At 37.2% G+C, this 24931-nt stretch overlaps 1 protein-coding gene across 1 annotated transcript; it reads left to right on the forward strand.

Moving 5' to 3' along the window:
* The first annotated feature begins 6643 nt into the window (after positions 1 to 6643).
* On the forward strand, positions 6644 to 24683 carry LOC135156763 (antiviral innate immune response receptor RIG-I-like). The gene is made up of 10 exons (XM_064110012.1): positions 6644 to 6671; positions 8126 to 8497; positions 8914 to 9033; positions 12159 to 12404; positions 15417 to 15689; positions 16529 to 16708; positions 17323 to 17488; positions 19536 to 19659; positions 21112 to 21391; positions 22292 to 24683. Exons 1-10 carry the CDS (start codon positions 6644 to 6646, stop codon positions 22327 to 22329), a joined length of 1827 nt encoding a protein of 608 aa, XP_063966082.1. The 3' UTR covers positions 22330 to 24683.
* The last annotated feature ends 248 nt before the right edge of the window (positions 24684 to 24931 follow it).

Here is a 24931-nt window from a genome sequence, read left to right on the forward strand (position 1 = left end):
ATACATATTTATAAGAGGGGAGGTATTCCTAACTAAAGATGAAAGGCCTCCATAAATAATACGAGCGCAGAGCGCGAAATGAAATTTTGGATTTTCCATCCTATAAAAAAGACATTCGTAACACTTTCTATAATCAAAAATAGAATAGGAATTCAAATAAATAATAGATGCGAGCTGAAAGTTTTGATTTATCCAAGACAGGACATTCTTAACAGTTTTATAAAAATCATTGTAGGATAGGAATTTGATAAAATAATGCTAGCCCTAGCGCCAGCGGGCTGAAGGTTTTTGATTTTCCAAACTAAAAACTGGACGTCGTAACACTTTTTCATATCATGAATAGGATAGGAATTTAAATAAATAATAGATGCGCGCGCGAGCTGAAAATTTTTAATTTTGCAACCTATAAATGGACATTCATAGCACCTCAAAAAGAATACGAACATGATAGGAATCTAATCAATTAATGCGAGCGCGAAGTGCGAGATGAAAGTTTTTTTATTTTTTCTTAGTACTTAAAAAAATATGAACAGGATAGGAATCTAAACAATAAAATGCGAGCGCAAGGCAAGGGGTGATAGTTTTTGAGTTTCCAACCTAAATACTAGACATTCTTACTTAAAAAAAATATGCACTAGATAGGAATCTGAACAATGTGGGCGCGAAGCGCGAGCTGAAATTTTGTATTTTCAACCTAACACTTTTTCAAATCATGAATACGATAGGAATTTTACTAAACAATAATAGATTCGAACGCGAAGTGTAAGCTGAATATATGCAATTTCCGGTATAAAAATTTGAATTATTTACATACATTCTGACTCAAACATATTACTGATGCGAGCGCAAGCCCGAAATGATTTTTTTTATTCAGATCTGAAAAATAGATCTTTGAAACACCTTGGAAACAAAGAACAAGCAGCCTACCTCAATAAGCAATGCGAGCGAGTATTTTTTTAAAAATTTTAACCAACTAATTATGAAATAAAGATGAATATCTTCCTAAATAATTGTTTGATTTTATATATTTCGATCTATAAAGTGATAACAAATAACCACGTTTTGAAATAAAGAGATGGCTGTGTCGCGCCCGACTGTTTTTATTTTTATACTATGACCTAAAAGTTTTCTTTTCCCCAATATCTTTCCCCCTTCTATCATTTAATTTTCTTCCTCGTCATATCTTTCTTCTTATCTCCTCCACCTTCCTATTTTGCGCCGCCAATAAGGGGCGGGCCGCTGATTCGCCCCCTCGATCTACCTATGATGACCTCTCCCACGGCAGGAATTTTGTGTAAAAATGAAATACAAAAGTCTCGTTAATAAAGTATTAAAAAAAAACAAATTTTGGGAGATTAAACATAGTTACAATTCACTGCAAAGGATTAATCATAACTTATGAAAGTATTATTTTTACTGAGTACGTGGACAATGAAAATATTATTATATTCCAAATAAATTTAGAATAAAGGGGAAATTAATTGGTTTAACAAAGTTGTGGTTTTACGGGATATGGAACATTCTCGTTTACCACCCCATGCACTAATTTTACGGATAACTATCCAGAGGCGAGGCGGTTTTCTTTTTTAATCATTTTTATTAGTTATGAAAATGACAATGGCCATCGATATCATCAATGTCATCACTCTTTGAATGGCATATAGGGCTAGATGCGAGTTCGAGAATAGTCGGGCCGGTCTGCCTTTTCTTTTCCTATCCAAGTTCTGAACAAAAACTATCTGTTTATATAATAATAATAATAATGATAATAATTTGATTTGATTTGATTTGATTATTTATGCATTCAAGATAATATATGCAACATAACATCAAGGTGATACATTTAAGTTTTACAAAGTAATAAAGCAATAGTCATAATAAAGCAATGAAAAATAAATATCAACAAGAAGCAATATTCAATCAAAAGAAAATAACTCTTTAAAAGAGTGCAAGGGGACCGCCATCGTGAGCGTAAAGCTTGAAAATGATGACAGCCTGGATTTATAATAGCTGGATTATAAAGCGCTTTTTGCCAGAGGATACAAAGCGCTGCTTTTATTACCCTGCATGGCTTTAGCTCCAGCTACCATCACCGGCGCTCAGTGCATGCAAGGAATTACTCCTACCGGGTATCCATTCACCTCACCTGGGTCGAGTGCAGCACAGTGTGGATAAATTTCTTGCTGAAGGAAACACGCCATGATTACGATTCGAACCCACGACCCTCTGTTTCAAAGGCAAGAGTCGGAACCACTAAATCACGTATCAAAAGAAGTTTACACTTTGAAAAAAGTGTGGAAATTAAAAAATATATACATGTGGATAATATTTTCACATACAATCTTGGGTTTGGGTCTCTCTCTCCAATGAAAGTAAAAGTTTTGACAGAATGTTACAATAGAGTGAGCACTCTCCATTTCTGTAAAGCTCGCAGAAATGATCATTTTCATGTGTAAAACGGAAACATGGGAAAGGGCGGATATCAAACTTGCCCTGCGAAATATTTCTATTACATTTCCCTTGCACTTTTAGTCAACTGAAATAAAACGGATTTTTTTCAAGCATTTTGTAACACTTTTGCCACCAAAGTTGACATTTCAACACTTAGTAAGCAAAACCTTTTACTACTCTTTTTGTGCCAACTGAATTTGAGGTCATTACTGAATCTCAACAAAATCTTTTCACTAAGTTTTTATCATTTAAAGTGGGTTTAAATTTCATTTTTCATTTAATACTTGTTTCTCCACACTTTTCCCAAGCTTGCCAATGATTAATAAAAAAATCAAACCTAAGCCATTTCATGTAAATCGTGGCTCAGAGTAAAGTATCGTCAAGATGGCCTAGGTTTTTCTTTTTTTACAAATAAACAAGTTTTCCCAAATAGTTTCCCCTTAATAAGAATTTGTTTTTTCTAGTATTTAATTCAAATGCTAACTTTCACCTCTGACATGGCAATAAATACCCACGTTTACAACGTATAATCCTACTCTGTTTACTATTATGAAAAAATAATCAGTTAATTAATGATTCAACCCACTGGCGTAACGAAAGAGACTCTGGCTCTATTCTCAAAAGTTCAAAACCAGGGGGGGGGGAATAAGAAAGAGAAAGAGCTTGATAAAGGAAATGGTTCAATGAGTCATTTCTTTTTTATATGTGCACTAGGTACCAATTAGTACAAGTGCAGTACACAGGGGAAAGGGGTGCACCACATGAAAGTTGAGGCTGATAATAGAGATTTTCCCGCTCAATTTCAGATTCAAATATTTTATTACGATTTTTATATGTTGAGAATCAACGAATTTGAAATCATGGTGATTATTCGGCAATTGCATTTCATGTGCATACCAACTTTTCCTGTTAGTAATATTTGAAATAATGTGATGGAATGAACTGGAATATTTTTTCTAAAATAATAACAAGGGTTGATGGAGACACCCCTTCCGAATACGCCATGATTGACATACAGATGATCACCCATGAAACTTAATGAAGTTGTAAATATTTTTGAAAGGGACAGCAGCGGCGGATCTACTTTCGAGAGGCACAATTTTCTTGTTTTTTTACTGCAATGTGTCTTGCGTGGGCGATTAGGCCCCACTTTTTTTTTTTTTTGGGGGGGGGCTTGTCATTTTTTCCTTACAAATTGCCCCCCCCCCCATTGGAAAATCATTGGTCCACCCTTGTGACATATGAACATTGAAAAGAAGAAAGTAAGCATCAATGAAAATGCTCACATAATCAACATTGTCATGATTGTCGGTTGAAATAAAAAAATATATAATAGTATTGCTCTTAAAACCTTTGTAAACGAAACGTAAAAACCCATGCATAAGATGCCAAAAAATGTTTTTATGGTGAGAACTATGGGAATTGTAGAAGAAATTTTGGTTAAAAACAAATATCTAATTTAGCTCCAATGTATAAACAATATAATTTATCATGAATATGTTTATACATTTAGACATTACATACATACAAACAAAACAAACGAATTACATTATTGATTTGTAATTTTTTTTTTTTAATGAGACTGGTTGCTCAAACAATCAAAACAATCACATCGGTCATTCTTGATTAAATTGAATGCGCATTTTCTTAATTTCCTTTTTCAACATTTTGAATTTAAAAGCACGATCAATAACTTTTAATACCATTTGCGAACCTCTTTGTCTTAGAGCGAAAACAAAAGCATGTGACAAACACTGAAATAGACAAATTTGAGATAGTCATGAACATATTATTGAAATGATTATAAATGAATTCTAGTGCCTTCAAATGAATCCCATTGTCTGATTAAAAACTATCAATGACCGACAACGCGTGAATTTAAATGCGCTTTAATAAATTTAAGTGACTCCTAAATGATTTGAACGGAAAAACCTATGATAATAAGTATCAGGGCAGTGGAACATATTTTCGTTGAGGGGGGGGGGGGCAAAGAAGGGAACTTATATGTCAAAATGGGCATTTGGTGCAAACGAATATTTACAGTGAAGTAGTTGTGAGTTTTGTGGTACTAAATTTGAGCAAAGCCTTTTTGAAGGGATCTGTGATTGATTACACATACATGTATGCTTTATTTCATCTGCGAGCAAACGTTTACCGAAAAAAATTAAAAAACTGAAAAAAATGAATTCGATTATTGGTGAATTTTGGTGATATTAATGTCAAAAATTCACTTTTGCGAGATGTTAGAAGCGCGAATCACCATCTCAAACTTCTGTATATTTTATGTAATAAGAGAAAATAAAATACATTACGACCAGTATTTGTTATTGAAAAAATATGTCTAATCTAATTAACTAACTAAAGAATTTACGCAAGCGCGAAGCGCAAGCATTTAGTGACTGATGAATAGAATACATCGAACAAATCAGGTATGGGAGAGCGGGGCTAATCCGCCCCTGGAGCAAGTCCGCCCACAACTTGATCTGACACTTTGCCGTGACTGGATGAATTATAATTCACAATATTACATACACACATACATACATACATACATACATGCATGCATGCATGCATGCATACATACATACATACATACATACATACATACATACATACATACATTCATACATACATACATACATACATGATAAACAAAGAATAATTGGAATAAAATGTCAATTCCAAAAAGTTAACGTGTATAGAAAATTAACTAAGTATTCGATAACTAAGTCCAATAAGTCGGAGAAGGTCCCTAGATCCCGAAAATACGAATAATAGGCCTATAACTATATTTTTTTGTAAAATCACAATATATAATTAGCCCAACACTGCTTAGAATAACTGCATATATTGAACAATTACACAATGTTACATAATAATGTAAATACAAATGAGAGGCACAAATAAATATTATATAAAAGTGCAAAAATAATTTAAATGAAAAAGCTGATGCAAGATTTAAAAAAAAAGAGAGGGAGAGACAGAAAGATAATAATTCTTCAAGTCAATCACTGTTGAGTTTTATGTATTTGGAAAGCGATATGCTTTTCACCTATGGTTTAAACTAAGCAAGCTTTGGGGGAACCTTTAAGCTATTAGCTAATGAAATCCAGAAATAATCTATTGCCCAATTCATATTTTAAGTGGTAATTCAGTGTTCTGTGTTGATCATTTAGTCACACATTGAGAAATCACTATTACCGTGTTTACACTTAATCGGCAATTGGTTCTGAACCAAATGCCGATGCAGAATCGGCATTTGGATTGCGTTTACACGTTGTTACAGCTCGTGGTTCAGAACCGCGAGCCGATGCAAAAACCTGAAATTATACGCATATCTACAATATACGTCATAATAAAGACAAAGCTGGATCAGTGCGCTTACAATTACGTCACAATGGTAAAGTAATTGAAATGCGCACAAATTGCCGGTGCAGAATCGGCTTTCTGTTTACACGTAGTAAAAAAGCCGATTCTGCATCGGCTCGCGGTTCAGAACCTACTACTTTGGTGGTGCAAATTGCCGGTTCTGAACCGCGAGCCGATTCAAGTTGCTCGCGTTTACACGCTATGAAAAAGCCGATGCTGAATCGGCTCGCGGTTCAGAACCGCGAGCCGATTCAAATGCCGATTAAGTGTAAACACGGTACATATCACAGGGGAGGCGCGTACTTGGAGCAGGGGACACATGACCCCCCAAGTGCCCCCTTGCCCCTACCCCCCCCCCCCCCCACAAAAAATAATAATAATAGCCGCAGGAAACTAATGATTTTCCAAAATACGATGTATTCCAAAATTAAATATGTCTTTTTCTAACGAATATATACTTTTTTAGAAATAAATTATACATTTTTGGTTAGAAAATCACTTGATTTTGGCACGTGCTTCCCGCTCTATTAATTATTAGTGAGTAAGGTATACCTTATCATGTTTATGGTTTTCAAAATGTTAAGAATGTCCAGTATCTAAGTTTGAAATAATAACAAATTTTTCCTCGCGTTTCGCGCTGGCATCAATTAATTTTTTAACAAATGTTCATTATATATATTTCTGGTTAAAAAAATGTTAAAAGGTTAAATGTTAAAATTTTCAGTTTTCAGGGGTGGGATATCACAAACTTTCAACTCGAGCCTCGGGCTCGCATTATTTCATTGGCGAGATATGTAGCCCTATCATATTCATAAGTCACTAAATGCAGACCATATCAGGTTCCTTTTCAGGTCAGAAGGTCCTATATAGAAACAAAATCAGCTCGAACCTACAGCTGGCATTAATTCCTTAGTTAGGTACACATCTTTTTTAATATTTAAAAAAATACTCGAAATGTTTCATTTCCATGTCTTATTACAAGATATCCGAATATTTGAGGTCGTGATTTGACCTCAATAATTAGAATTAATGCCCTTTTATCTCAACAGTGAATAGCACCATGAAGCGAGTTTTGACACTTCAGATTTGAATTTTTCCCAAAACGCTACTCTCTCGCGGAAAAAAAGAGCCTATATATATCTCAGCAATCAGTTCAAAAAGGCTTTCCTCAACTTACAAATTACTACAAAAACAACCAACTATGTACCCTTATTATTGCCTCCCCCTCTCCAAATGAAAATATGTTAAGTGCCGGCCCAGATTTACTTTTTAAATCCATGTTATTCTAATTTTTTTAAATATTCACGCACAATACACTCTATTAATTCTGCTTAAGTTTTTCTTCCTTTTTTTGGTTTGTAGTCCATTCTATAAATACTTATTAAAAAAAGAGATTTAAGACATATTATAACCTGGTAATATAAGTACCCTATTGTCTTTGCCTACCCCCCCCCCCCCTCCTCCAAATAAAAATATGTTAAGCGCCGCCCCAGCTTTTACTTTTTGAATCCATGTTATTCTAATTTGTAAAATGTTCACGCACGAAACACTCTATAGGCTTCTGGTTAAGTTTTTTTCTCCTTTTTTTCGTATGTAGTCCATTCTAAAAATAAAAATAAAAGAAATTCAAGACATATAATAACCAGATGAATATACGTTCCCTTATGTCTTGCCCCCCCCCCCTCCAAATGAAAATATGTTAAGCATTGCCCCCGCCTTTCCCTTTTCAATCCATGTTATTCTAATTTGTAAAATATCCACGCACAAACCACTTTATAAGTTTTTCCTTTTTGGTTTGAAGTCCATTCTAAAAATACAAATAAAAAGAAATTTAGGACATATAGTAACTTGGTAAAAAAGTGCAGCATATGATGAAGAGCAAATCTTACATGTCGAAGGCAATCGTGTGCTTGTGCATGTAGAGGATCCTGTGCGTGCATCCCATTCCAAACAACACAGATGCAAACACAGAGGCACTGCGCGCACACACTGGACACATTTTCAATAACCTAGGGAGCGAGTTACGCGTTAAGCTCAGGTCCTCTTTAAGACCTTAACAGACGTTTTATTCGGCAAGTCCTGTTTTATCCGACAGTTACCATAGTAACAGTGCCTCACAGCCAATCAAAATCAAGGAAAGATGTCAGATCTGACAACTTGTCGGATAAAAATCTTGATGAAACGCTCCCCAGATATGACCATGACCATGTTATTGCCAATGAAAGATCATATCGGTCGATTTGCAGACGGTTTCTTTGGTGTGACTGTAGCAAGCCAGACTCTCTTTCTTATATCTAAACTATAGCCGCTTTCATAGTTCCAACACGTCATCTGAAGGGTCAACAGCGCGATGCATTTTGGGATTTCTTCCATCCGTCCTCAGCGGTGGCCGTCACGAAGACGAGCCAGTTCCGAAGGACCTTCGACGATCCCGGTGTCAGTGTCCTCATGATCACGGCTCAGATCCTGGTCAATGCCCTCCGTGACGGCAAGTTCAGGTTCCAGGAGGTGTCAATGCTGGTGTTCGACGAGTGTCACCATACGACCCTGAACCACCCTTATAATGAGATCATGAAGATGTACATGCAGGAAAAGAAACGATTAATTGACGTTCAAAGGAAGACCAAAGGAGCGTGGTTGGTTGGTCTGCCCTTTGCAGGCCTGCCCCAAATTGTTGGTGAGCCATGATGTGCTAATATTTTATAGTGACTATACAATCATAAACGTAAATATTATTTTGAAATGATATTTTGAAAAGTTATGGGTACCACCTTAGGGTACCACTATCATGTTAAATAGGATGACTACGAAATACTGAAGGCACCAATCAATATTTCTTTCGTTTGCTTAATATCCTTAAATATTCCATAAATAAAAGTCCATATCGTATATCAAGTACGACCGTTCTAGGCTACAATTTGGCGACGTCATCAAAAACCAAATGATTGGCTATGATGAGTCCTCTTGTATACACACACGCGCACACACAAACACAAAACAACCTCAAGTAATTATGTAATAAACGTCAAACAAGACAGTGATGATATGAGAAAGTAAAACTGAAGTATTGCACTTAATGCTCTGCAAATCTAGGTTTGACGGCGTCTCTTGGGACTGGTGGGTCACGTGATGCAGTTCAACACATCGTCAATCTGTCCGCCAATCTGGACTGCACTGGTGTCATCACGGTTACAGAGCCTTCAAACCTTAAAGGTAATTTTAGACCTGAAGCCTGTTTCATGAAAACGTCCTTACCCATGCAATCTCGACGCCATCTCCATGGAAAGCCATATCCGTCTGTGATCACCGTATTGTCCAGCTAGGCTTTCCATAGAGATGGTGATAAACAGGAGTTACGACGCTTCCATGAAACGACTCCCTTTATAACTTTGATATGCCTGTCGCATCGCTTTAACGCTTGCCCTAGAGCATGCATTACCTATAAAACACTCCCCACCATGGGTCTTTTTCTTCTGGGGGTCACTATATACACAAGTCTTCTCCATGCAGTGAAGGGTAGAAGATCTGGCTTTGGAGATCTTTGGCAGAGCACGGCTTGTTTCCACCTTTGCTGACACCTCTCTTCTGATGTGTGGAGAGCAATACCGCACAATAGGTAAAGATCATATTCTCTTGTTGGTCCCAGACAATCAGTAATTGTTCTGCAAGCAGCATTCAAGGCTGGATCAATCTTTGCAGCATGGAATGATCTACACCAGACAGGGGCTGCATACGCAGCAGTCGAGTACTAGATCAAGAGCTGTCATACAGATGATTTCGTGTTGGCAAGCTTCTTCAGGATGCCTTTCCTTGCTCCAACTTTAGCTTTGTCTTGGCTGGATTGGTTGGTCATAAGTGTAGATGTTCAAGATGGGTGGGGGTGAGGACGCTTCCTTGTGGGAGACCATTTTCTGCCTCCGCCATTGCGGGCTGCTGGAACCCCTGAGATTCACAAACACGTGGAGCGTCTCTGGCAGTCTCCCCTGCATTACGCGATTCAATTTAGCAGCAGTGCTGACTTTGAAAACGACTATAAAATAATTATTCACAAAAAACCCATTCATTGACCCTATGACATATGACCTTCGACATGTGACCTAAGACGTGTGCAAGATGATCGGTGACCCCTATGTCTACATTTCATAAATTATATCCATGAACTTCCAAAGTTATTATGGTAATTCAACAAATACCCCTAACACGGCCAAAGTTCATTGACCGATTTGACCCTTAATGACTTTTTACCTTGGTCATGTGAAACTCAACCAAGATGTTCAGTTATACTTCGTTACCCTTATGTCCAAGTTTCATGAACTAGGTCCATATACTTTCTAAGTTATGATTACATTTCAAATACTGAACCTTAGGTTAAGATTTAAATGTTAATTCCCCCAACATGGACTAAGTCCATTGACCCTAAATGACCTTGGTCATGTGACATGAAACTCGGGCAGGATGCTCAATAATACTTGATAACCCTTATGTCTAAGTTTCATGAACTAAGTCTATATACTTTCCAAGTTATGATGTCATTCATGTCAATTAAAAAACTTAATCTTAGGTTAAGATTTCAATGTTGACGCCGCCGCCGTCGAAAGAGCGGCGCCAATAGTCTCTCTCTTCTATGCAGGCGAGACAAAAACCAACGGTTTGAGAGCATGTTCTAGATCATCTGTGTCAGCTATGGGTCCTTCGTCATCCCAAAGACTGTTCACGTGAATATCCGATGATTTACTGTGTCATAAAAGCTTCAGAGAGGTCATCAAATGCTGCTCCAGTTATATTTCTCGAAGCCATCTTCGATGTACTGTCTAAGATTCAGCAGTTTACTAGTTCAAGACTTTTAGCCGGAATCCTGCCTCTTCTGGAATGAGGAGCCCTTCCATAGAAGGGGCAATGCGGTTGATTAGTAGCCTTTCAAAGAGCTTGTATGTGTGACAGAGCAGAGATATGGGTCTGTAGCTCTTTGGGCTGACTGGGTCTTTGCTTGATTTTAGTAAGGCGACTACCCTTGATTTCCATATTTTTGGCATTGTCTTTTCGCTCTGACAGTTATGTAGTATCGCATGTCAAGCAGCCATTCGAATGCAATAGGTCCAAGATGTTTGATCTGCTCACAGATGACTTCATCCTATCCGGTTGCCTTGTTGTCTTTCACTGCCTTGATAGCGTTGCACCTTGGGTCATATGTGTAATACCCGAAGGAAATTGTAGATCTACAAACACTCCGTTTTTCCATCCAACATGGTAACCGGGAAGGAAATTGATTCCCTATTTTGATTTTACTTATTCCGCAACGATTTACAAAACTTGGCCCCATAGTAATTCACACCAGTATGATCTACAAAGCAGTTATCGATGATTTTTTTAAATCATGGTGATACATATAACATAGGTTCGTCCTGAAAATGACTGGTGGGGGATAGAGAGAGAGAGAGAGGGGGGGGGGTGAATGTGGAGCAAGATGAGATTCTGAAGTATCTTTCGTGATACAAATGCATAGCCCCCATTCCACTGAATGGAGCCACTTGAAAGACCACTCATAGATTGAAAATTAGCAAGGACTTTTAGAAGTCTCCATGATCACCAATATTTGTGATCTCTGTGGAATGGCTCCGAAAAACCCCCTGGGAGAATTCTGAAAAGAAAGAATGATTGATATTTCTTGTCTTGCTTGGACTAATCCTGTACGATCTTTCATTGGTCTTTTAATGAAACAAATGATCTTTCGGTAATCTTTCCATGGACTCACTAGTCTATTAATGATCTCACACGAAAAATCTTGAGACTGTCGAATGGTCATGGGAAGATTATACGCAAGACCTTTAAAAGTTCATTTAGAGACCGCTGAAAGACTGTTCTGAGAACCTTTCCAAAAATTTTGGAGCATATGAAGACCACCGAATAGATCGGTTCAGAATTGTATTTTTAGACCACTGTGATTCAAGTGAAAGACCATTGAAAATATTAAGCAAATTTCAGTTTCATGGTCTTTATGGGCCTTTTAAAGAGGTTTTGCCCTCTTGGGTTTAAGACTGTAAACCAGAAGAGATTGATTAAGTTTATGAGCTGAGAAGCAGCAGTTACTCTATACAGTCATAATTACTGACGCTTGCCCCTGTTTTATGAGTTGTTTGAATAAAATGAAACACCATGGTGACTTTGCACTTGCTATTGATTCGGGAGCATTTCGTAAAATAATGATTGCAACTATCCCTGAATCTGATTGGCTAAGAGCAAATTAGTTAAAATCAAAGAATTAATTTTTCATGAAACGCTTCCCTGATATCCAACTATTGATGCCGTTTGGGACAATTTTTTTAAAAACCATCACACAGAACTGGAGGGGATTAACAGGCCACCCGAGCTGGATAAAATAATATCCACTTCTCCCAGGGCGCCCTCGGAAGTAAGCATTTGCGTAGAGAAGACACTGCAAGGTCTCATGAGGGCTTTGGAAAATCGCTTCTTGATAGGAAAGTCGACCGGTGGTTCCCTCCGACCGTATGGATCAATCGCATATGAAACATGGATAGGACCAATAGCATCCCAAGCAGAAAATGAGAACAGATCACTCTATCCAGGTATGGTATTTATATCGAAGTATTATACAGGCCCTACAGATCGAGTGAGTAAAAAAAAAAAAAATATCCAAACAGTTTGAAATTGTCTGGTCTGAAGTCTGAACACGTAATCATTGTCTTGACAGAGTTCTTCCCCCAATGATTAATGTTCATACTTCAGACAAGATCGGACATTTCTTTCTGACTCACTCTATATAAATTGGGCAGCGACAAAAGAAGAAGGGGGGTGGTAACTGCTCCAATGATTGTCGTGTCATAAATCGTCTTGTTCATTATACCAAAATATTATGACGCTGCCCCTTGCTTTCAAAAAGAAATTAACGGATGCTCCTGCTTTTTATCCTGCACGTTCAAAGTGTTGAGCATTAAACAAAAATATCATACTTATTGATGCCTTCAACTCGACAATTTAGTCTTTAATTAGACTGTACATTGTCCTTGACAAATATAACATTAACGCCGATTTTCATGGCGACTGTGATAATGGTGAAGATGATAATTATGATGATTGTTATATCAGTGATTAGTATGATTAGTATGATTGTATGATGTTATGATTACGAATGTGGAATAAATGTTATGAACTTGTGATTGCATAGCCCTAGTCTTATACTACTAGGCCTACATGTACAACTACTAACTACTTTGACTATCACCGATATTACTACACTGTTGGTCATAAAGGTGGAATATTTTTTTTCACCAAATTTTCACAGCGTAATTATTACAACATGATTTGAATATGGCATTTATGGTGCATGATAACCACTTTACTTTATTATTCTGCCTTTTACACACGTTTGACAGTGATATTTTACAAGTTTATGTCCTAAGCGATGGATGTCATGAGCATAGAACAACAATGACGACAAAGTACAGTAAATTAAAGGATCATGAGATATTTATTTCAATCTCTCTCAGTTTTCCAGATGACTTCTTTTTTGTGATTTCATGGACAAATTTGCATCAAACTTGAGTCATTGTTCCTACTCAGTCACTAGTATCGGGTATGTCCACCCCTGGCACGAACCAGCGCATGCAGACGTCATGGCATGCTGTCCACTAGCTAATTGATGACGTCAACAGGCATAGCGTCCCATTCTTCCCTCAGAGCATCTACCAACTCCTGCAGATTTTGAGGAATGACCTCTCTGTCGTTGATGGCTCGGCCTATGGCATCCCATGCATGCTCTATGGGGTTCATATCCGGCGAACAAGCTGGCCATGGCAACTGTACGACGCCCTCTGCCTCCATGAATTCCCTTACTGCAGCGGCCCTGTGCGATCTAGCGTTGTCATCCTGCAGTCGGAAATTGTGCCCATACACTCGTCTTGCATATGGAAGACAATGGAACTCCAAGATATCCCTGTAGGCGGCGGCGTTGACGTTTCCGTCCGGAACCACCAGTGGCGTTTTCCCTCCATAATGGATGCCGGCCCATATCATCACTGAGTCGCCTCTGCCTTGAGTCGTCTCGTGGATACATTCATCGCGAAGGTTTTCCCCGGCTAATCGACGAACTCGTTGTCTCCCATCCTTTCGGTCAAGGATGAACCGGCTCTCGTCCGTGAAGACCACATGTTGCCAATGTCCTGGATGAAGCCTTCTGTGCTCCCTAGCCCAAAGAAGACGAGCTACTCTGTGGCGAACAGACAGGCGTGGACATTTGGTCAACCGTCGTGCTCGGTAACCATGTTGGAGCAATCTGCGATTAACGGTTGACCGGGAAACGTTGATCCCATGATATCTCCTCCACATGCGACGAAGACGGCTCGTGGGCAATTTCCGGTTTCTGCGGCTGAAATTCAACAGTTGGCGATTATCTCTTCTTGTGGTCAATCTGGGACGTCCTGGAGATTTCCGTGGCCGCACATTCCCCGCCTCACGTTGACGTTTCAGGATCTTAGAGACTGCACTCTGTGATATCCCGAGGACTTCTGCGATATCAGTCTGCTTGTAGCCCTCCTGTCGCAGTGCTACCACTCTCTCGCGTGTTGCTGTTGCCGTTGGACCAGGCATAGTCCAGGGAACGTCTCTACCGATTTTTATTTCAAACGGTAAAAGGAACTCGAAAAAAATGCAACCTTCTTATACACAGTGCTAAATCAGGGAAAGGGACAAAATATCATATGCATAGGCTTTTATAGTCTACAACAATAGAACTTATTACGTAATCCAAATTTCTCATGTGATAATGTCACCTGTGTAATTGGGAATCATTATGTAATCACTCAATTACCATTTTGTCAACGCGTAGCCTTTCAAATACCAACAAAACTGTCGATTTTTATTCAAAAATATTTTATTCCACCTTTATGACCAACAGTGTATTACTACTACCCTTTTCTTTTTCTGGGACAACTAGTACCTCTACTTAAACTGTACTACTATTTTTTATAATGATTATCTGTCTACGTGATGTAGGTGTAAAGCTTGTGATCGTTTACTATATAGAGTCGCACATATACGCGTGTGCGCAGTCAGACTTAGGGGACTTTAATACTACTATACTACTACAACTACTACTACTACTTCTTATACTACTACTATTGTTACGAGGCCTACTACCAGACTAATATTCCTGTTACGAGACCTATTCTGCTACTACTACTACTACTACTACTACATGTTACGACACCTACAACTGCAACTACTCCTACTAAGTATACTACTATGCATACTACTTCTACTATAGGCCTATACTACTTTTAAAACTACTACTACTAGGCCTACTAATATTACTACTACTGCAGAGCTAGTAAGACCACGCAGGAATTATAAGGAACGGTGTATACACTACATGATATACACTCTAAAAATGAAATGTTATATGAATATCAAAAAGGTTGGGAGTGACCTTTTATAAATGCTGCATTTACCACTTTAAATGGTTAGACCCAAAACTTAAAATGTCGGATTTAGCTTTATGCAAGGTTGTCGCTCCATCCTTTCAAATGTAATTTTTAGAGTGTGTACGGTGTATATCCAATTACTCTCACAACTTTCTGCAGCCGCTTCATACCTTCTAAAACTGAACACGGCCCTGCTCACCTACCACGATCTACCGGCCAGGTACGTTCTCCATGCATTCGAAACATTCAAGGTACAGAATAGGGCCGAGTTTGACCTGACCAGGACGGGGAAAGAATGCAGAGAGATGTACGAATTTCGTGTGGCCGAGCTGAAGCAGCTGGTACCCCAGGAAGATCCTCTGGACACCCCCAAACTCAAAGAACTTGTTAACAAGCTGGAGCGTGTGTTCACGGCAATACCAAATTCGAGAGGTAAACCTATGAGTTTTTTTTTTTTTATTGAACAATATATCAAATGAATGTAAAGCTCTACAAAGAGACCCAATACTGGACAAAGTTACAGCAAACATAACCAGGATGAAGAATGAGTTTTCTCAATCAGAGTCCCATTACAATTAAGCAAGTATTAAGTTGGGTATATAAAGTAGAACATTCTAAAAGCAAATTAACGTATATCTTGACAGCCATTTCATTTTAAAGTGAATAGATAATGATTCTGCATCTTCTTTAATACCACGTTTACTTATGAAATTCTCTGATAACAGAAATTATGATGTAAAGTTGAAAGTCACATGATCTGTCATTACCGTTTTGACTGGACACTACTGAGACTTTAGGAGAGGTCCACAGGCCAGTTGAAAAAAGGAGAGAGCAAACAGGAGCTTAGGCTGCTTAGCGATCGATCGTAGGGCCGATAATAAGTTGATCAGTACTTGGCCCTATGAGCAATTAAGCTTTGTGTTACAAGCACCAGAGCCAATACTCCTGCGATGCCAAATGCTACCGCATTCCATGTAAATGGTTTCCATGTCATGTACACGGCTTTGATGATTACGAAGAGTAAAGTAACTCAAGTTACTTCGATTATACTAAAGAACGTCAGAGTAGTCTTCGATTGTATTTGGTTTTTATCTGCTACCCGTAAAATAGGACAAATAAATATGAAAACTATAGGCCTATAATAAACAAGGCGTTTCAATAACCAGAATGCTTTTGACATTCTTAATGTACTTCTCTCTCAGCCTGTAATCATCTCTAAAAAATAAAATAGCAATATTATTGACATAATTATGTCGGTCTGACTTAAACAGGTATTGTTCTTGCTCGGACACGGTTCGCTACCCTAGCCCTCTTAGACTTCATCAGCTATCACTTCTCGTCATCGAGATCGGTGAAGATCCGACCAACTCGAATCGTCGGTCAGGGCAAAGAGACGGAAGATGCCCAATCCGCTGCCAGGCAAGAGGATGCGCTCCATCAATTCAAAACAGGTGGGTGAATGAATGGACCTATGTGATGCCATCATTTGCGATTGAACTTTAGTCGAAACCAAGGACATATAAGAAAAATGTGGTGTCAGGTTCTCGTGCCATTTCAAAGAACAATTCATACCTGTAAAATATGGTCATGGTATCGGTAAAAATAGTAACATTTCCCTGATCTTATGTTAATACAGAAAATTGCCCTTATGATCTTGTTCTGCTTCTCTCTTCGTAAAATATATATCATTTTATCTTTACTTATGACTATTTATCAGAGCTGTGTGCAATGTTTGAACGAAGTTTTCGAATTCCTTGATTAACGAAACGTTATTTCGTTCGCTTTAAGTGGAGTAAGACACAATAAATCAGGCTTGAAGGAATTTGAAAAAAAAAACTAATGGACCCAATAGCTTCCATTTGAATGAATTTTTTTGTAAATAAGAGTTCAAGGGTTTCTCGTCATTATCACCAGAAAATAACGGAGTAATCTACTAAATCAATGAAACTTATTGTTGGTTGGTGTACGACTATATCTTAAATTGAGACTGTGGTTGTCGCTATTTACCAATTGTATCGAAACACCTGTATCAATTTTATCGGACGATTTCATTTTCGTATACTAGGCGAGGCCAATCTCCTAATCGCTACCGATATCGTCCAAGAAGGTCTCGATGTACCCGCTTGTAATTTCATCATCCGGTATAACTTCGTCAGCAACGAGATCGGGACAGTTCAGTCGAAGGGACGAGCTCGGGCTAAAAATTCGCAGTGTTTCCTGCTAGTAGAAAAGTAAATATCATTTACATATAGTATATATCTTGTCTCTCCAATACGGATGTGCGACTAAGGATTCGATGAACAATACTACTTTAGTAACGAACCTATATCATTTCAGGATGTGAATGAAATTCTAATCCATTCCAGTCTGAAAAGGTCATGGCAATTGATGTATTCCTTTTTCGTCAGCGGTCGATTCTTTGTGAACGTTTGTATTTAGATCATTTAGGTATCCAGCGTCCTCCCTCAATAATGGTTTTGCTTTTCTTTAAGAATGGCCCTTACAAAATTTGCGATTTGATATAAAAAAGCTACAAAGATGGTATCCTTAATTTTTTTTCAGCCGCGGTAGACCCACCCACCCCCTACCCGGGCCCCCACCTCTAGGAGTCATCCCTGGTACTGCGTTTTGTCGAGAACAGTTGATCTATATAAACTTGGTGTTTAACTTTGATCGTATGAACAACCATATTGACCACAGTGAGTGGACAATGAAATTTATCAGGGTTTCGCTTGACCAAAGTAGGTCTTACTTTCCATGATGAGAGCAGACTGTGGTTATGGTGGTCACTGTGAAACTGAAATGACCACACAGCATGTGCTCGTCCAAGTCATTTTCATTTTAAAATGTACGTAGAAAGCCGGAAATGTGTCGCAATGTTAACAATATGCCGATGCATACCTTACAATTGTCCATTCAAATTCAAAATCAAATGGGTTATATTGAAATTACTCGACAAAAAGTTTACAAAGACTTACAATGTGAGTTTAAAAGTAATGAATATAAAACAGATAGGAATATATAAAATACATAATCCATTAAATAGTTCATAAAATTTGTTCTAGAACATGGGTAGAAGAAAGAAAACCCCCAGTAAATTATGTTTTAGGCGCCGAAGGCAATTCCAAATAGTGCAATAATTCCTCTTGTTCAATTATTTCATCCCTAACAGTGGCGATGTCACGATTGTATCATGAAGATGATTGTATGATATAAAAATGTCTGCATCTCAATCGACAATTCCCCCAAAAAAGATGTGCGAAATTGTGACTAAAGAAGAGGCCTATTACCCTTCAGATAATAAATCTTGTTTTTGAAATATACATGAATTTTTTAATCAAATCAGGATAATTGAAAGAAAATGCAGGATCCATTTTTCCTTCAATAGAAACCATTACAAATCTGAATGGGAAATGAAAATGAAAAGATCAGAAGCAAAGCTCAGCTCTGTTGTGAAATTTTCATTTAAGAAATTTGAAGAAGCAGGAACATTTACCAAATTTTCGATTATAATTGGTACGTGACTAGAAAAGCTGATTTACCAACGTTGCCAATCTGCACAAAATATGTCTCGGGCATTTAAAAAAAAATACAAAAAAAATAGGTGATAATTTAATTTACCTTTGTTGCCATATTGCACCAAAGTCTATACAGAGCTGGGACATTTCTTTCATTCACAGAATTATGGAAAAGAAAACAGTAAAACTGTTGCCTATTTCCACACAGAGCAGCAATATCTCTGGCATATACATAAAAAAAAAAGTGTTCGACAGTGTTAAAACTATGAACAGTCAATAGTGGCATAAACCATTTTATTTTAAACATACCATGCATTTATTGGATGACAAAGCAAATTATTTTAACGTCATTAAGACCAAAAAAGACCAAAGATATTCTAAAGCAATCATAAACAAATTTGTTGTATCAATCTTGTTATTGCAAAATCATGCAATATTCGGGTTGGATGTTCTATGTACGAGCAATTTGAGGACGAAATAGAATCAAAATTATTATCACATTGTCAATCTATATATATACGAAGTATTTCAGCATCGAACAATTCACATAATAAATAATCATTAAATTAACAATACAATTGACAATTAAAACGAACGAAATCGTAAAGCACTGTAATAAAACACGATAGAATCGATGCAATGATTTATATGCTTGATATGTAAGTCCTTTTCCAAAGTTTGGTTCCTTGAGGGCTTGTTCGCATAGCCAGCCTGATTTAAAGTCTCAATGTTCACGTTGTTCCTTATTGTATTGTTACAGAGATTCCATAAATGAGAAAAGAGAACATGAGAACAGACAGCGAGTAAGAGATATGGATGAAGCCATTAAGAGGATCAATGCAATGGATAAAGAAGTATGGCTTGCTCGAGTTGGAGAAAAACAAGTAAGGAACATTTTGTTATATTAGCATGAATTCAAATGTAGCTTTTGTAATGCACTCTTAAATGTTGGGTAACATACTGTCCACACAACAATTGGTTAAAAAGTGTATTCAACTTCGGGTATAGTTTTCAACCAATACTGTGCAGTTTTCACCCAAAGCACACATTATTGGTTTAAAACTGCCCAGAATTGGATAAAGTTTTAACAAATTGTTGTGTTGACAGTACGTTGCCCAACATTTTTAAGAGTGTGTTTATAGGGAATATATTCGGCCCTTATTTGGTTCAGAACTGCATAATCAATCAATTCTCCAAAGCAGAATGTCTGCACTGAAAATGTATATTTCAGTTATTTTGTTTGACACACACTAGTGTGGTGGTGGTCCCCCAATCTCCACCCCCTCCAAAAAAGAGAAGATAGCACGAAGTTTGTACATTATTTCGAAAGTTTATTCTTCAATTTTTTTAACAAATGGTCATCGATATATTACATATACCTGTTTGACATTTAGGCCTATATTAAAACAAATTTTTCACTGCGTTGTATTAGCCCGATTACATCCATTCGTCAATGAATGAAAATCATTTAATGTTGTTTAATTCATTCAGGTATCGCGTTCAGCAATCAACAAATGTTAGGATTTATGTTTCCCATTCTTGCACCCGTTTAAGGAAAGAGGATCATAAGAGAAGTTTGAAATTTAACTTTTTCTCGCGTACCGATTTTCCGTCGTTATGTTTAAAGAAATATTTTTGACAAGGGATCAGTTCTTACAGTTCGGTTAATAAAAATGCAATTCACAAAACTCTCTCTTTGCAAAGTGTCCGAAGTGCTACCTAGCAAAACATGAGGTTGGTGTATACACCAAGATAGGCCTACAAAGAGGACTGACCACACCAGTTTTTTTTTTTACTCCAATGTTAAATGTTGGGTGATAGTACAACACCTGTGTTGACTATTTCAACACATGTGGTTGTTACTTTTATAACTTTTGGTGTTCTGTTCAAGCTCTAAGGTGTAATTTTATTAACACTGCTGGAAGTGGTTCTCGAGGGATACCAACTGGTGTCAGTTTACAACACCCATGGGTCCCGTCTTACAAAGAGTTGCGATTGATCCGATCAACCATAACTATGGAAAGCCAGCAACATCAACACCTAAAATCCACGATTGCTCGAAATAAGTTTTCTGCATATGGTGTAAATTCATATATTTATTGATTTTCTTGAAAATTCAGAGTGCCTCTCTTTCTCACAAAGGACATTGTGCAACATTTTTCGTTAAAAAAAATGACTCTTTGTAAGACGGGCCCCAGATTTTACAGCGTAACTTCGTTGTCAAGGCACTATGAAAAAAGCTCTTTTAATTTAGTTGGTCTGCATTCTACTTATTACATAATTGAAGCAAAAAAAAAAATAAAAAATTGCAATATCTTTCAATTCTTCACTAACAGCTTGCTATCCTTGCTGAAAAGAAACTAAGCCCCAGGACTTCTACAGTCCCATCACCATCGCCTTCAGCTCGTCGATCCGCTACCTCATCAAATCATCAGTCCCGCTTTCTATGCAAGCACTGTCGGACGTTCACCCGATTGGACTTGGACGAGGTGGAAGAGGGCGGTGAGGCGCCGAATCATGTCCAACGGGCAGCAAGAAACATGCTTTCTGATAGGGCGAGGATTCAAGCCCTGAAGTCTCTTTCAAGGATGTCTGCAGACAAGAGACATAGACCAGGTATGGAACGGAAAAAAGTAGCCCAATGAAATGAAAATGAGAGTTTGTACCTTTATTTCATGATAAATCCCGTTTATAGAGGCCATAATGATTGAGTAAAGGACAGATGCATTATTTATTACGTGATTCAGTAAAGCCTTCGATAAGGTATCATACATGAAGCTGGAGTAAATAATGGCTATGGGTGGATCAAAACTTTCTGTCAGACCTCAGTTCATGTTGATTGAGCTTCTTCATCACTTGTCAGTATTCTCTTAGGGTTTCCACAAGGCTCAGTACTCGGGCCTGTATTATTACTGATGTACGTTAATGACTTCTGTGAAGGCATCAATATCACAAATCCGACATTTTTTCTGATGGCTGTGTGTTGTATCACAAGGTATAATAGATTACGTTATCATCTAGTAAGATCTTTCAACAAACCGGGGGAGGGGGCGTGTAATCAGATGTTAAGGAACTGGCTGCATTATGTGCATCTCTTTGAAACGAAAATTTTCAGCTCGAAACCTTAATATCAGTGACTAAACTGTCCCAAAGACAACTTCGAAGTACATCATAGACAACTTGAATTGGAACTCCCAAGCCATCTATTCTAGGCTGCTGACTCGTCTCATATCTTCTCCTGCCCCAAGCTGATGTATCCCATCTAGTTTGCAGTCCTTTTAACTCGTTTAATCTGTCACGAGATGAAAACTCTATCCTCGTATATGTCCCTCCCCCCTTTCAATTACCTTGTAATATCTTTCATTACTATTTACCATCAATCTATCTTCATTTCGACAACTCAACGGGCATTTACAGGATCTTTTACATGGTGAACCATACCACTCCATTTAAATAATCTGTACCACCATACCATCCTTCAATATTAATCGTTTTCATTTTTTCTATCCAATCCAGATTCCTGTCACAACTGTGGGAAACCAATCACCAGCTGATGATCCTCGATCGAGTGTCATTTAATCTTGTTATAAACTACTGTTGAAAGCTACTGAGCTGTTAATTAATTATCCAATGATAACATTTGGTGTAGAGATATAGCATTTGTTGATTAAAATGAGTTTTAAAAGGGGCAAAGGGCCCTGTTTCCTGAATGCAATAGGAAATGATTGTTAAAAAAAATAATTGAATATGATTAATATCCTGAATAGGGTATTAAATTGAAGCAAAATTAGATGAATGATAATGAAACTTCTTGACGGTTTTGATCATTTTCGGTCTGTACAATATGCTGAAAAAGTTAAAGTGTCTATCTCATGTATGTAAGCTCATGGTTTTTTAAACACGACCGAACTCATACCAAGACTCACAAAATAGGCCTGCATTCTCTTGCGCTAAAACTTTCATGATGTAGACAATGGTACATCTTACATTATACAACGCCAGCTACTATATAGCTATTTCATTAGTAAGAGGCTACACAATGTAAATAACACATTTTCAGAATTATTATGGTGCCGATTTTTATATTCAAATCGGTTGATATAAAACTACTAACTTCTTCTACATCCTTTTTTAAGGCTTTATTTCGAAACAGCAATTGTTGTGTCTGAGCAAAATTAATGATTACATTCGGCTAAAATATTGTACATTTCCTGATTTCCAATCCAATAATGGTGTTTATTTTTGAGCCGGTAATATTGTGATCTCTATCATTTTTGTAAAATCAGAATAGGTTTTGGAGCTAGAAACACAATCAAAATTGTGCTTCCACCACCAACACTTACACTAACACCAACACCGGACTTGAAATTAACCGTTGACCGACATCGATTACTGTTTTTATTTATCATGTTAATGCTTGTAGGAGTGCACTGCTATATACAAAGTATAACGTTCAATAGTACTTCTATTTTGAATGGTGGCTATATACAAGAGGTTTTTCATACGTGGTATGGTTGTTATTTCGTGCTTTCATTTAGGACTTTATATTTATCAATAATCATCCAATTGTAGTTTTTCGTACATAAAACAATTTATTGCATATATAAATGAAGGTTCTGCGTTGGTGGTTGTATAAAACAAAAATACTAGGTGAATGAAACAACCGTAGAGAGACAAATGTTAATCAAATTTTCGCCCATAGGGCTTCATCAGAAAAGGTTGAATTTATTAAGTCAACAAGCAAGAATAATGCTTGTCGTTGTTCAAATGCCAATTTTGCTTTTATATTGAAGACCTCTTTTCGGCCAATTATTTTTATTGTAAGGATTTATGACCTCTTTTCATGTGTTACTTTCGCCTCCCCCGCTTGAACCAGTATATGCCTCGACTGCATATCCATTAGGGGTGCGGGTCCGTGCGGGTGTCATATTTCTCTACAACCAACAGATCTAGACACTCTTTATTTCACTCAAATTTATCAACTCAGATGTGTTAACTCGAGAGGCAAAATTGTATTCATTGTATTTTATTGTGTTTTTTTTTTGTGTGAATCTGTGTATGTCATTTTCAAGGAACAATTACATGTATCTTTGAAAGTAAACTCCATGACGTCTAAAGTCGCTACACTGCAAAAACTCTGGTGTTGATTTAACACCAGCCCGGAATCTATATATGTCCACACAGGAGAAGTGTTAAACAACACCAGTTTCCCTTTGGTCTAACACCAGATAGGTGTTTATACAACACCAATTAGTATTAAAACAGCATCGGTTTGATTCCAAACTGGTGTTGTTTCAATACTTCTCTGGTGTGGACATATACATGTATAGATTCCGAGCTGGTATTAAATCAACACCGGAGTTTTTGCAGTGTATAGGCTACCTATTGCTTAGCTGTCTCCAATCAATAAAGTAATCCCAATGACCTTATGTAGGCCTACATTACCAAAGACGGGAAATGAAAATACAGTAGACATCTATATATAGATAATTTATTACATTAACTTATTGATTTAATCTACACACATTGATTAATATTATTTTGTATCAGGGTAATTAGGACATAATTATTTATGAGAGTAATTTATTATTATTGTTATAATATAATTTATCGAGAGCGTACTAGCGTTTGTCAAATTGATTGTAATTGTAGTAATTTATTATTATTGTTATAATATAATTTATCGAGAGCGTACTAGCGTTTGTCAAATTGATTGTAATTGTAATTCTGTCGGGAATGTTCTTTACGTGTAGATATGAGATTGTTGGTTTGATTAAAAATGTTATTTAAATTGGAATTGTTCTTCAAGAGTATGAGATTTATCATCTCATTTTATTTCATATCGTTTTCAAATGATGTCACACTTTCGATGAAATGAAATGTGAAAAATATACAATCATCATCTGAATTTTCTTGGCTCGCCGTCAGTGCTTTTCTTATTCAATCATGACTGATACAATCCTAATCAAAATCATATTGGCTTATTTTGAATTGTTAATAAATATCTCAAAATAAATAACTGGTGGAGAAACAAGAGTTGATATGAGAAATAAAGACGCCTATGTAGATATATACAAAAGAAAGAGAGGGAGAGGGGTGGGAGGTGCTGCATTTATTCATATTTATTCATACTTCTTGATTTCGGCTCGAATGAAA

This window comes from Lytechinus pictus, chromosome 15 (assembly GCF_037042905.1).
Source record: "Lytechinus pictus isolate F3 Inbred chromosome 15, Lp3.0, whole genome shotgun sequence".
In the NCBI taxonomy this organism is placed as follows: domain Eukaryota; kingdom Metazoa; phylum Echinodermata; class Echinoidea; order Temnopleuroida; family Toxopneustidae; genus Lytechinus; species Lytechinus pictus.